At 37.5% G+C, this 14,529-nt stretch overlaps 1 protein-coding gene across 3 annotated transcripts in view; it reads right to left on the reverse strand.

Moving 5' to 3' along the window:
- Window positions 1-454: 454 nt before the first annotated feature.
- Window positions 455-14,529, reverse strand: part of BRWD1 (bromodomain and WD repeat domain containing 1) — a 78,502-nt gene continuing 64,427 nt past the window's right edge. For all 3 annotated transcript variants that reach the window (XM_084843747.1, XM_084843746.1, XM_084843748.1), the window contains 8 exons: window positions 14,061-14,207; window positions 13,252-13,404; window positions 11,952-12,124; window positions 9,617-9,852; window positions 7,908-8,075; window positions 6,125-7,030; window positions 4,343-5,272; window positions 455-3,329 (listed from right to left, as the gene is read on the reverse strand). In XM_084843747.1, the coding sequence (XP_084699873.1) occupies window positions 2,266-3,329; window positions 4,343-5,272; window positions 6,125-7,030; window positions 7,908-8,075; window positions 9,617-9,852; window positions 11,952-12,124; window positions 13,252-13,404; window positions 14,061-14,207 (3,777 nt within the window). In that variant the 3' untranslated portion in view covers window positions 455-2,265. The remainder of the gene's footprint in view (window positions 3,330-4,342; window positions 5,273-6,124; window positions 7,031-7,907; window positions 8,076-9,616; window positions 9,853-11,951; window positions 12,125-13,251; window positions 13,405-14,060; window positions 14,208-14,529) is intronic.

The raw sequence follows: 14,529 nt of genomic DNA on the forward strand, positions 1-14,529 counted from the left end.
CAGCAGATGAAATCCACCTTCAGGGTCAGGAACGACTGTTGTCCATGTTCTATGCACCAGATCAAGAGTGGTGGCTTAGATCATTGCCTTTTTTCTTAATAGCAGCCCTTTTGAGAATGGACTTGACCAGATCAATTATGGTTAGTGCTTTTTTAACTTGTCAGTTAAAGTTACTGGTTAACATGTTTGCACACATTGAACCCTGAAACTCTTTTCTTCCAAGGTTGCTAGATAGTAGCACAATACAAGCATTCTTAAAAACAAAAGTGAAAGTAAAATATGATCCTGCACAGCTGTAAGGGGCATGGGAAATTAGGACACCCTCCACTAGAAGCTCTTTGGGGGGCTGATTGGTTGGCAGTTAGAGAGGTCTGAAGTTACTACAACATGGAGAAGCACTCTAAAGTGCAGAAAGACCAGAGTGAAAGAATACTTTTGTTCATTTTTTGAGGTAAGCTGCAGCCACCACTACAAATGCTGATGTCCACTTTTTCCTTTTTATTTGAGAACATTCCACTTATTGTATAGCACTGGTCAAATTCAGTCCCCACTCTATTCCTTGAAATATGTTTTGTATGAAACTTTGTTTCATGTTGTACTGGTTTACTACAACATATTGAAGTCAAACAATTAAAAATCATGATTATTCCAAGTTGCAAGTAAGAATCCATTCTACACAGCAGTGCACTTCAGGTTGATTACAGGGGTTTGGGGGCTTCCCTTTATCATTTCACCAGTGTCTACTTCAGAAAAAATTACACTTTCAAAGCTCCTAAACAAACAAGTCTACTTGAATTCATCTTCATTTTCAATACAGAAATGTGCAACTTTATCCATATCAAGCACATTTTCTAACTTAACATAAAAAAGAACTTTGATCACTAGCACTCTTCATTAAAAGACAAACCATGTTATAGGCGGGGGGGGAGTTTTACCTTGAGAACCCAAGAAGTGGAAGACAAAGCCAATGTTCTAGCTTTCAGGGTTTTGTTCCATTTTTTTGAACACACATACAACCCTGAATTAATAGTTCTCAAAATAAAACTTCAGGAGGCCCACAGGGATAAATTAAATGTGAACATTCAACATGACGTATAAATAGAACAAACGGGGGCAAACTATAACAAATAGGTCATCCCCAAGAAGGGGAGGTGGTCTAAGAACCATACGCTCCCAGAAAAGGTAAATCAGGGTGGAATGGTATTTTTTAAAGGAAATTGCATACATCTCACTATTAAACAGTTATACAATATCATGTATTTCCCAATTCTTCATATGCAACAATGAAGTGAAATTGCTTGTTTTTTCCAACAGTGCCAACCTAAATACCACCAACATGAAGGTGCTTTACTTTGACAAATCAGGAGGTGAGGTGGTTTAAGTGCACCAATAATATAAGTTATAAATAATTAAATTTTAAAGAATCAGGCATTGAACTTTTAGCAAAACACCTTAAATACTAGCACTCTGAGCATTAAAGTTTTTATCACAAAGCACAAATTTTACTTATTTTTGCTTGTTTGTAACAAAACATCCACAAAAAGAAAAGGAAAAAAGAAATCTTAGGCTTAAGTGATCACCTGTATTCTAATGGTCTCAAATTTACAGTATGGAAACCACATATTAAAAGGTTATATATGACAGCAAAATCTTGTATCCACATATTTATAAAATCAGTAAGTATTTTCTTTATTACCCATTAGCTCAAGCTGTTTCTCAGAAATTTGCAGCACCACTCTTTTTAATACGTTGTTACATTATTTGGTAACATTGATCACACATTTGTTCTTTAAAATCAGTAACCACTTTTGAGTTGTTTATAATATATAGTATTAGATGCTACTCTGTTACTGACATGAAATCTTGAACACTGAGGTGTTCAAATTTATCTCGTCTTGGAACACACTAATATAGTACAACATAGGTAGTGACTCTTTGCAGCACCATAACACTATTTAATCATACAGCTTTTAACCTGTCACCTAATGTTTTATTCACCCCCCCACAACAATTACTCTATTTAGCAAAATACCATTAAAGACACATTTGCCCCTACAATGAGGCACATTTTGGCATATGTGCTAAATACTGCTACACAGGCAAGCAAGTGCAAGTCATATTATGAAAAGTAGAGTCTCCATATTTAACTTTTTCATAGAAAAATATAATTATATTCCCTGAATTTTTGGAAGAGAAGATCCAACATATATCATTAACTCTAGTATCACTAGCAGAAGGAAAGTGGGCTAGATCTTCCTCTCAAGGTTACATTTCACAATCATCTTCATCATCTGCATATCTCACAGTTCTCTTGCCCCCATTTCTAGTTCTGATTTTGGAACGTCGATTTACTCTTTTATACTTCGTATAATCCAATTCCTCAGAATCATTCTCTTCATTCACTTTTGGCCGTTTCCTTCTCTGAGGTGTTCTGGAAGGTTCAGAAAAGCCATCATTTAAACTTTTACCAATTGGAATAGCTTTCCTTTTCCTCTTTTTTGTCTTTCTATTTCCACTACTGCAAATGTCTTTGGACTCTGTTTGAGATTCTGAATCCGAAAAGAAATTGGAACTGCTAACAGGCTCAGACTTTGTGTTCCGTGAAGTCCCAGATTTCCTGCTCTTTGACAAAGTGCTTCCTCCTTTTCTTCTCTCTCTTTCTACAATCTCTGCTGTGCTCCTCACATCTTTACCACTATACTCTTCCCCTAATTCAGAAGCTGCTGCAGAATTGTTTGTTTTATTATGGTTATCTGGAGACAAGGGGTGGCTTGAACCTCTCTGTTCCTCAGATGTAACACTACTGGAGGATGATTCTTCAGAAAATTCTACTGCGTGTTTTTTCCTTTTATGATACATTCTACATATAGTTCTGAGAGCTTTTTGTTGTCTTGAGCCATTGCCATGTCTGCTGTTTTGTTTCACCACACTCTTTTTTTCGGAGCCCACATGTTTTTCTGGTTTTCTAGATGTGTAAGAACAGGTCTGAAATGTTTTTTCCTTGTTCTCACATTCCTTCAGTTCTGCTTCACTTTCAGAGGGTGAAGGTAAATGATCTAATTTCTTTCTGGCTGCAGCAGAGGCACTACGGTGCGGCAATTTTCTGTTCTTGTTTCTAGTATACCCAACTTCTGAACTCGAGAACTCTTCCCTTGCATCACTAATGAGTTTAATTTTACTTGCAGCCACAGCAGCACTTCGGCGTGGAATTTTCTTTCCATTAAGTGTTTTGATATTCATTGCTTCACTATTCAGTTCTACATAATTATTGTAATTTTTCCTGTTCCTGAGTACTTTTGGACTTTGGCTCATCTCTTGAGAAATAGTTTCTACAAAAGGAAGATTTAGAGTTAAAATATTGTATTTGCAACAGAAATTAGTTCACCTATACAAATGACATAATGTCTGTGTTCGGATGTAATAAGTCAGAACTGCTGAAAATTCTGGTTTATTGTTCACAACTGTTGTGCTTGTGCACATTGCCCAATCGCCCCCACTTGGCTCCACCTGACAGCAAGAGTGGCTGAATTAATCATTGACAAGCCAGAGTCAAGGACTGAATGCCACAGGAAGCTTTTGCTTCTTCATTTGTCTCTGGTTAAACACTCCCAATGGTGGAAGGATTGAAGTGGAGACAACTGGCCAGCATGTATGAGCATGCTGCTTATGAAGCCAGAATTCTCAGCAATTCTGGCTTATTGTTACATCCAAATGTGGCCATTGAAATAATACTGTTAAGCATTATATGGTGGACAAGTCAGTTCACTTACAAATTCAAGCGCCATTAACTTATTTTTGATACTGAATGTTTTAAGTGAACTCTATATATTTTTTTTAAAAGTCTTTACACCAGGGGTGCAGAACCTCTTTCATGTTGAAGAGAAGGGGATGGGGTAACGGTTTATTTCAGCTTAAAGCTCTTACTGCCAGGATCTAAGCCCTACGAGAGGCATTTCAACATTTTGGAATGGGGACGGGGACATACACACAAAAGCTGGAAAACCACCAAACAAATCAGGGGGCAGGGCCATCTGGGGAATCTTGGAGGGCTGAATTTGGCCCTCCGGCCTGATGTTCAAAAACCCTGCTTTACATTCTAGGATAAGAACTCATCAAGAATCTTAGCATGGCAGGCATGTTCCTTAACTTTCCAGTTGTAATCCTTGGTCACTCATCATATTTTGCATTCCCCTTACCTCAGTCTCTAATCCTTAATTCTGAATGTGAAGAACTTGTATGCATTTGGTATATGCATGAAGTCACTATCCTCCTATTAACTCTACAACATTTCTTCAGGAACTGGTCTAGGCAAAGTTAAATGCATTGATGCTAGCAAGATTACCTTTTCTAGTGACTTCTGTTTTGCCTTTCTTTTTCTTGAGTGGCGTCGTAGCATCACTGTAGTTACTACTATTGGAATACATTTCAGTTTCCAAATCGGAAGAGCAACTGGAGTCTGATGTGCATTTTGATTTTTGCCTTCTAGAAGGTTCCTTGCTGTCTGACAGAGAGCCTATTTCATCCCCTCTATATTCGTCATCAGATTTTGTTGTGGCTTTGATGTGATTTTTGGCTTTTGATTTACTGGAACCTGTCGTTTTCTGATAGTTGTGCTGCTTCTTAACTTCACTACTGAACTGGTCTAACTCAGAATCTAGTTCAGATTCAGAATGGTCTATAGTATTATGCACATATACAGGAAGTTTATCAAGACTTCTGTTCTTTGAAATATGGCTTTTGGGGGTTTTCTCCGAAACGTCAACCCTGGATTTTATACTAGGGGATTCAGATTCATCATATGCAGTTCTACGTTTCTGGCTGTGGGGTTTAACATGCTTGTTCTTTCTTGTACCACTGTTAGAATCTGAACTTCTATTTTCAGAGTCACTATCATAACTTCTAGCAGAAACTGCAGTTGAACCAGACTGAGTGCACTTTCTTCTGTTATATTGCCCATTTTTTTCTTCATCAGACTGCTGGCTTGCATCCCCTGAACTGTCTGAACTCTTTCTAGTTGTAGACGCAACACGGTGATGGTTCAGTTTTCCATTTTTGATCCCAGAGCCTTTGGCTTCTGAGTTGGAGAGGTCTTCTACATGACTCCCAGGCCTCAATTTATTAACTGCCTTAGTAGTACGTCTGCATGATAATCTTTGGTAGCCATGATGGTCACTATTTTGCATTTGATAAACTCCCTCTTCTTTTCGAGAATTGTTCTCATATCGTCTTTTCCTGGCATTTCTTCTAAGCCCATTCTCTTGGAGGACACATTCTATAAAGGCATGCAAAAAAGTCCTTAGAATGTATAAAAGTCCCAGAATCTATAGGATAGTATTAAACATTTATTAACAAAAGCTGTTGAAATATGCATATTTATAGATATGATAAAAAAGTAATGAATGGTTAAATAATGCTGAAAATAAGTCTATGTGGACATGCTAGAACAGGGGTAGCAACCTTTTGGGGTAGTGAGCACATTTGGCAGTTTGAAATATTGTCTTGGTCACCCCCACAAAATGGCTGCCATAGGAGTAAAAATTCCTTTGAACCCATATTTTTCAGCACCAACAGAAACCAATTTCACAGCAATCCCAGTTGCTGGTAAGAAAATGTGTTAACTAAAAACAAGAGTAGGAGTGGAAGGGCACCTTGGCAGGCACCAAGAAATGTGTCTGTCCTAGAAGCTAAGACAGAATCCACTCATCATTAACCCATCTCCACATAACACATCAACCCAACATCAGTGTTCCACAACCTGAGTGCAAGACCTAACAAGGTATACAATGACAATCTGGCCCCCAAAGCCTTATAAAGACTAGATATTTGACTTTGAGGTTCACAATTTAGAAGATATCCTCTGCTGAATATTATTTTTACATAGCAATGTGTAATTTCTCTCATCATATAGCATACCTTGTTAACCAGTGTTGTAATCCTAAGAAGCACAATCCTAAGCAGGCTGTTTAAATCCCATAGTGAGCTAAGGGTGTATGGTTCATCAACGCAAACTCTGCTGAATATAGGAGAGTTTGACTTTGGTGCTAAAGAGTTTACAAGAAAAATCATTTTAAAGTTGGAGCATGCGTAAAATCATACCCTTGTTTCTGAACATTTTATACATCACCTTTCCTGATGGTTTCTCTTTTCCTTCTGTTTGTTGAGCTACTGCTATCAGTTCCAGACTCCAAATTCGATAAGCACTTGGAACTTGCTTTGGGTTCTCTCGGAGTCTCAGAAAAGTCTCTGTTCTCAGAAAAAGTGACACTTTCATCCTCTCTTCCTGACTCGGCTCCATCCTCTGAGTCACTCAAAACTTTAGCTTTCCTGAAGTGAGTAGGTAACTTTCTACTACTCTCTTTTGATAAACCATTGCATCTCTCTGGCTCAGAATCTGCTTCAGAGTTGCTCCTCACATTACTTTTGTGTGCAGAAGACAACTGATAAGAAGTTTTTTTAATGCTCCCATCTTCTGACACATGGCTTTTGGAGTCATCTTCTGAAAATTCCAGTGTGCGCTTTATTTTGGGAGATACATAGTGGGCATCTCTGTGTGGCTGCTTATGACCATTAACGGGATAGCTCTTTAGTGTTTTTTGTACATCAGACTCAGAATTTGAGCTTCCACTGTCAGATTCACTAACGTGTCTTTTTTGAACAAAAGCTGAACTGGCTTTGGAGGTTTTTCTTCTGTTAGATTGTTCTTCTATCTCTTTATCACTTTCAGACTGTATGGAACTTTCTTCCTCAGAGTCATTTAGCAATAATTTTCGGGCTGCAGCAGAAGCACTGCGATGAGGCAGTTTTCTGTTTCTGCTTCCAATACCAACACTTTCTGAGCTAGAGAGCTCTTCTTCTACATCACTCATCATTCTTAATTTATTAGCTGCCACGGTAGCACTTCTACGTGGAATTTTTCTGTTCCTTCCACATCTGTTGCTCAAAGTTTCACAGGACTCTTTTGAATTATCTGTTTCTCTCACACATAATCTTTTCCTGGTAGTCCTTTGGCTATTTCCATTCTCTTGAGAAGCTAGACATAAAAATGGAGATGTTTACAAATTTTGGACATTTTTTTAAAATGTAGACAATTTGTTTATTCCTTTATGCAAAATTTTATGCAAAATTTTGGACCAAGATTTTAATCAAATTCTACTACTAGAATTCTAATAATCTTCAGAAAATAGATTGTAAATATTCACTCCACAGTTATTCATAACACTACAGAGACATTTGAAAGAATCTTGGCACAATTTCATTTTAGTTTTTCTGACTGAACAGTTAACTTCAGTCCCTGATCCCAAAATCGCATTTAGTCACAAGAAGCAGGTTAGTTTGTGGCCTACATAGGTTTCAGGTGTATCTCAAAGTATTGGCTTTAACTAAAGTTCTAAACTGTCTGGGCTCAAGTTAGTGGAAGGTACTCCTTCTGCTGTAGGACGTGTCCCATGCTCTTAAGCGATCTGAAGGGGTTTGTTCTAAGAACCTTCATCATCAGAAGCTAGGCTTATGAGTACAAGGAACAGGTATTGGTTATAGTGGACTCTTTGTGAAGTCCCCTCTTCAGGGAGACTTGCCATGCTCATTCTCATTTTTAGAAAGATGGCTAATAATATTTCAGAGCACTCTGAGAGAAGTGGTTGGATTATATTATTCTCTGCAGTTGCATTTGTATTACCTGCTGTGATTATTATTTTTAATATTTTAGGAAATGTGAATTTAGCGACACTGTTTATGTGGTAGTTTTATATTTCTTTTAATTATTTTGTTGCCTTTAAGATGCCTTTAGGACCTATATTAGACCAATACAAATGGTGCAGATTTCAAAAATAAATATGAAGTTACGTACTTGGGAGTAATGAAAGAGGTGATTCTAGTTCTACAATCAACAGTAGTTGAATTACTCTTACCCATTTGCTTTTGCTGATAAACTCTGTTTCTTGTAACCCTGAAGTTACTTCTCTTTTCCCCAAATGTTCCATTATGTATTGCAGGAGATGAGAAAGCAGCAGAACTTTCTTTGCTTTCCTCTGAGCTACTTGAAGATGAAGCAGTCGTGGAGTGTTCTAACTCACTTTCTGGAAAAGTTAGATAATTTTATGCTAATCAGACTTCAAGTGTTTCCCCTCTTCAGCACATGTCTAGAAACTGCAGATATGACAATATCTTTGAACTGTTCCATATTTTAAACCTTATACAGAGTCATATTTTATACCTAAGTTATCCAAATCCTGTTTTTGTCATCAAAAGATTCTAAAGTAATCAATAACTTATGTCAAACTGCATGGTTCCAGTTCGCAAAATTCTTCTGTCCTAAGAAATCCAGTAAGTCTGTCATCTACTCGGAGTAAGGCTGCGCTTTCTGCACATTATAGTTTTACTAACAATCCTGTGCTTTCGACTCTCTTTTTAAAGAGAGGAAAGATATCTGACAGTAGAATTATGCATCATCACCCCCCCCAAAAGAGCAGAGTTATTTACATAAATGGGCTTCACAGAACAGTTATTTTTATCAGTTTGACAAATATTACTTAATTAAGACCTTTTAAAAGCATCATTTAACTGGAAAGACAACCAAATATAAACCAAGGCAAGATATATGGAGCAAATATTCTTAATTTATATTTGCTTTGTTATTTAGCATTTCACAGCACTGTAAAGAGTTGACTGTCATAGCCATTATTTTCCTGCTAATTTCAAAAGTTATAATGGAAAACGATTTTGATTAATAGTGAAATTCACATATAATCAACAGGATACAAGTAAAATAACAAGACCATATACTGTGCTGATAAATGTAAAGCTGGTTTTCAACTTTACACTTCACAAAGTGGTGTATTAAAAATCAGGGGGTTTGATATTTTTGACTGTTTGGTATATGCCAATTTATTTAAGTTCCACAAAACACCATGTTTTTAAAGAAAGGCAAGCTAGTACATCCAATTCTGCAAAGCTGATATATAGTGGTTAAATTGGAAGATGGAAAGATTTTGCATGGCCTGTCTTGATTTAATAAGTTTAATACTGTTAAGGCTGCAATGCTATGAGTCCGAGGAGGTGGTCTCAGGGGCCATAGAACTTTTTGGCTCTCTCACTCCAAGGGCCAAGAGGAAGGTCCACCCTCCAAGGGGGAGATCTGTCCTCCTTGTAAGCCTTGTCCATGAAGTTGTTGAAAGGTCTGCACAATGCAGGTGCTCCTCTGGCATCAAAGCTCCAACAGCAGAGAAGGGAAAAAGGAGACATGCTGGGAGAGGATGTGGATCCAAACCCCTTCTGTTGCCCCCCCACGTCCCCAGAATGGGATAAAAACTACTCCAGTCTTGAGGCGGTGTCATTTATTTTCCTCCCACTGGAATTACTGGGAAGAAATAGGTTTTGTTTCACATTCCTAAAAAAAGTAGAAAGAAAAAATGTACATTCCCCCCCACCCCCTGCTGCTGCTATGAGCCTAGGGGGGCAAAATAAAAGGTAGTTCACCTCAGATTTTCCTTTTACTTCTCCACTGCTTTGTGATAATATAGCTGCTTGAGTTGAGCACTACTTTAACAGCAAGATGCAGGGGAGTTTGCAATTAAACTGAAGTTTCTTTTAACAAGTTTTTTTTTTCCAGATTACTCACCTGATGACAATGCGGAACTGCATGCTACAGCCTTGTTTCTTGTTCGTGCATGTTTCCCAAAAGATGATGTAGATGTTGAGTCAGAAGATACACCAGCAATACTGTGGCTAGAGCTGCTAATATATATTTTATGGCTTATAAGACAGAACTTTCTGCTTGAGGTATTTTGCTTAGACGAGTCTTCTGGCTCAGACTGAATTTTTGCCTGAGATTTACACTGCTTCTGCTTTGCATTTCTTGACAAAAAAGAATGAAAACAATATGCAGTCCATGAACATGATGTTATAAAATTCCTTTCTATTTCTCAAATTGCACCAATTAAGTGAATTTTAAGATTCAACAGAACAAATGCAAAGTAGTCTTAAATATATATTTTTTAAATTTGTATTGCCCATAACAAGAAGTGAAAAGCACACCTATACTATGGCTACTTGTTTTTCAACTTTTAACCAGCTAAAATAGAAGTGCCCTTTTTGTGATGTATTTTTTAAAGATTGTTTTTATTTGTAGGTATTTTATGGCTGTTCACACAACACACTAACCCACACTCAGTGGTTGAGTGTGAATTATTTAGAACTTGTTAACCACCCTGAACAACCCAACAACCATGGATTTCAAGGTGCCTTGTTCGAGAAAATAAGCCACTCTGCATGGTTAACAAGCCACCCTAGCTGCTTTCAGACAACATGCTAACCCACAGTTCAACAAATAACCCACAGTTCAAAACAACCCACACTCAACCACTGAGTGTTAGCGTTTTGTGTGAACAGCCTGACTATTTTCATTGCCCCTGTAAATCACCTTCAGGGAAAGGAGCAAATAAAATCAATACATTCCCCTGGTTTCCTTATTAACAGCTTCAAGTAGAACATATTAAATGAATAAAGTACTTTAACAGTGGTATGAATTCATAAGGACCCTTTTGGATAACTGCTCAAGTCAAATTGCCACAAAGAACCACAAATGTATGCAATCTTATGTTCCCTGGAGGAGAGACAGGGTATACATGCAGTGAATAAACATGGATGCCATACATATCAAATGCAAAAAGGTACTTCAACTGACCACCACCACACCCATCCCGATCTGAGCGGGAATAGGTCTCTGGGTTGTCAGGAAAGAGAAAACAAAATTGAAGGAGCACACAATGGAAGCAGCAAGGATTATCAGCAGTTATGAAGCTCTCCCCTTCACATGAACAGTTCTGATATTGCTCTGATATTCTGAATTGATGTGCCATTAGCATTATGTATGCCACCCTGAGCAAGTTGCTGGGAAATGATGATGATTCAAAAACTCATAATATACACAGAATGCACTGTTATCCTTGGACCTTCAAATGTAGAAAGGTTTCCCCATTCCCATTCCTGCCCCCAAATCTTATAAGACTACCATACTATGACATCAAAGGAGAACCAGTGGCCTGCAATAGACCCTCTGATGTCACAGATTGCAGCTAAAGACCCACTATGAGGGAGGGCACGTTGCAGACTTGAACTGAATTTTGTTTGTAGGGCAGGCCATTTATATTTTCACCAGGCTTCTGTGGAAAAAAAATGCTACAGAAGAGACATAGTACAATGAACTATTCATCAGAACAGTTAAATATAATAAAAGAAAGTGGGATTGCTCTTCCTCATTACAGAAAATGAAGAGGCAAAAGGAAGTTGAAGGTGAATTATGACAGATTTAGCCAACACTCATGACCAGTGCAGTGTTATTAAATCCAGGTTTGTATCTTTATGAAACATCTTTGTTATGTCTGGCCATGTAAGCTTTTCTCTATGTCACATTAACATTCATACAAGAAGTAATCCTGCATACATGAACACTAACTATGATTTTCCTACAAGATTTGTATCTTGCAATAGTGCATGGTAGAGTGTAGTTGTGGAACACAAGAATTTAAGCCTAGCCTACTTCACCAAATCTGTACCAAATACAATTCAAAACCATTTTGTCTGTTTAAATAACATAAGGAGCAAAGCACCCAGTACCAATCTGATCCTAAAGCAAATGGAGCAGGAAGTCCCTAAAATCACACGCAAGTCAGCTCAGACAAAGTAATAATGATCCTTTAATCAGCCAACCTTCAGCTTATCAGATGAACAGACTTATGTTATATATCTTGAAGCAGAACCCAATGCAGGTCTACTCAGAAGTAAGTGCCAATAAGTTCAATTGGACTTACTTCCAGGTAGACATGCATAAGCTTGCAGCCTTAGCCTCTAAACACCACCTCAAAATAGTTGCCAACGGGAATATTCTTATGAAGTAACAATGACTGTTACTGAAAAACATCTACAGAATGAATATTCTATGCAAAAAAAATTACCTGAGTGTTTTGGTAGAGTGCTGTACAGACTTACTCTGACTTTGCAATTTCCTATTATGTCGCCGACCTCTCCATAATCTTTTATTGTATTTCTGTCCAGTCTTGAAGTCAGAGATGATTCTTCTAATTTTTTCCTCAAACAGTGCAGATAACCTCAATGTCATACTATATATCTAGATTGGGAAAGGCAGATTAAATATTAAAGTATTTTAATCAAATTCATTATAAAAATCAGACAGACCCAATGACCCCCTTGACATACGATGAGAGATTGATTCTCTTTAGAATGAATACTTGTAGTATTGAGCAGTAAATCTTAACCAAAGGAGGTAACAGGATACATCAAATATTCTTTTCCAGAATGTTTTAATCCCAACACATTTCACCATGTGTGGAGAAAAATTGTGGGTGGATTCACGGGGTTACTAGAGGTTCACCCAAAGTCTTTGTAACTCTTATCCTTTGATTTTAAATATAAAGATGCTTCTGAAGCTTTTGCAAATCTCCAAAGTCAGTAAGTTACCAAAATCTGCTTAACGAACTAAGTTCTTAAGATCCCTTTATATTTATAACCTCCTCTAATTTCTATTTCCAAGTGTGATGGGGTATCTCAGTCAATGCATCAGTCAAAGTCTTTGACATCGATATTTCATTAAGGTTTGGTCTTTGATAAAGTAACAAGTGAAACTAGTATTTAAAAGTCTTAATAAGCAAGAATCAGTAGATGAAAGTTTCCATACAAAACAAAAGGAATGTAACAGAGAAATCTTATGATTTTAGATAACCTTTCAACTCTTCCCATGCACTAAGATACAGGGGTATTTTGGAACAGATTTTCTGTATAGAACCCCATAGACAGTCAAGAGGTACAACACAACAACCCTGTTCAAATAAAATTAGGTTTCGTTCCAGTGTCATCAGCCCAAAGTACAGATGTGTACTTTGTAATATAAACTTAGATGTAAACTAATGTGATAGTACATTTGAAAGCATGAATCTTCTATGATTTTGCAGCGTTGCCATGGAAGATTTGTTACTCCATATAGACATCTGTGACCTTGGTGCAACTCATATTTCTTTTCATTCTGTTTGCTTTAAATTGCTTTTGTAACTAGAAACTCACCTATATTTCACAAATCAAACCAGCACCTTTTAATACAGAAACAAGACCTGCAATGTTATCACACCACCAGTTCATCTTCAGACACAGGTTTTCATTCCTCCCCTACTCCCTTTAACCTCTCTCTAACTGAAACAGATGCTGATTTTACTAGTACGGTAAGCAGTATAGAAGTGTTACCTTAGACCTTTTATTTGGGGTATATGCTTTAGCATTGCTAAATATTAATCTGATATCTTTGCAGAGTTCCACAGGAGTATCATAGTTTCCCGCTTCTAGTGTCTCCTTCACTGTGCCCAAATCCATCGGTGTGTCTATAATTTCTCTGTAGTCCTAAATAAACAGACCCAAATGACTCCATTATTTAAAACAGTTTGGGATACATAAATAAAAAATATGGTGTGGGGTTTATCAGACATGTAAGCCTGTAAGTCCACATGTAAACCTGTGGACAAAACAAACAGAAGAACACTGTGTAAAATCACCCAAGGTAATTCTAGTATATATTTTTCTATGGACTGAAAAGAAGCATGACTATACTAGCCAAGTTTGACCATGCAGCTTTGAGGGCAGATTCTGAAATTGATAGTTTTTTCTCCATGAAGAATATTTGAAAGAAGCTAGATTAATTATGAAGGAAAGATCCTCCGTCTGGAGATGACAGAGCCAAGTGATAGTCACTATTCTGCATTACTAATCTGGAATGGGGTTCTGGTGGAGAGAGAACCATCTTGTAGCTTTCTTGGCCACTTTTACAGTTAGGAAACTCAGTGGAGGAAACAGAACACTTCCTCTGAGGGAATAGTTATACCACTGTTCAGCAATGGAACTTGCAGGTTAGCCCAACATAAATAGCTCTCTCAACCTAACCTATTTGAGAACACTGTTGAGAAACAAAATGGGATAAGAATAGGAAAGTACATTGTACGCTAGAAATGCTATAAAATGAAGCATATATGTCATGGTCACATCAATGAACAATAACTTACAGGGTACTGATCCAGGTCAACAGGTTGTCTAAATGGCTCGGAATCCTCACACTGGAAAATTAAGTTTACAAGTTCCATACATTGCTTCTTCCAACTATTTTCATCATAGCTGGGTTTTGCTGTGGTTTTCCTTTTCAGGACCTGTCTCTTTAAAACAGAAGTATAATATTCCTAAGTATACAATGAAATTAAGGAATAGTTCAAAAAATACGCCTGGCAAAGACACTTGGATAGACTGGGATATAATATTTCATATTCATCTGTACACTTCCTAACAGTATTATTACGAAATGGAAACTTGGCTATCTACTGTGAAGTTCCATTCTGATTCGGTGCACAGGAGACATCCATCATGGTTAACTTCTCCCACTGCCCAGGACAGGCAAGGAACATGCGACCAGGGTTTTTGCTTTGGCCCTGGCCTATGTGGCTCCTCCCAGCCAGTTCTTTTCTAGCCAAGCTTTTAAAC

The sequence above is a fragment of the Heloderma suspectum genome, chromosome 3 (genome assembly GCF_057233095.1).
Source record: "Heloderma suspectum isolate Gila_16-S chromosome 3, 16-S_ref, whole genome shotgun sequence".
Lineage (NCBI taxonomy): Eukaryota > Metazoa > Chordata > Lepidosauria > Squamata > Helodermatidae > Heloderma > Heloderma suspectum.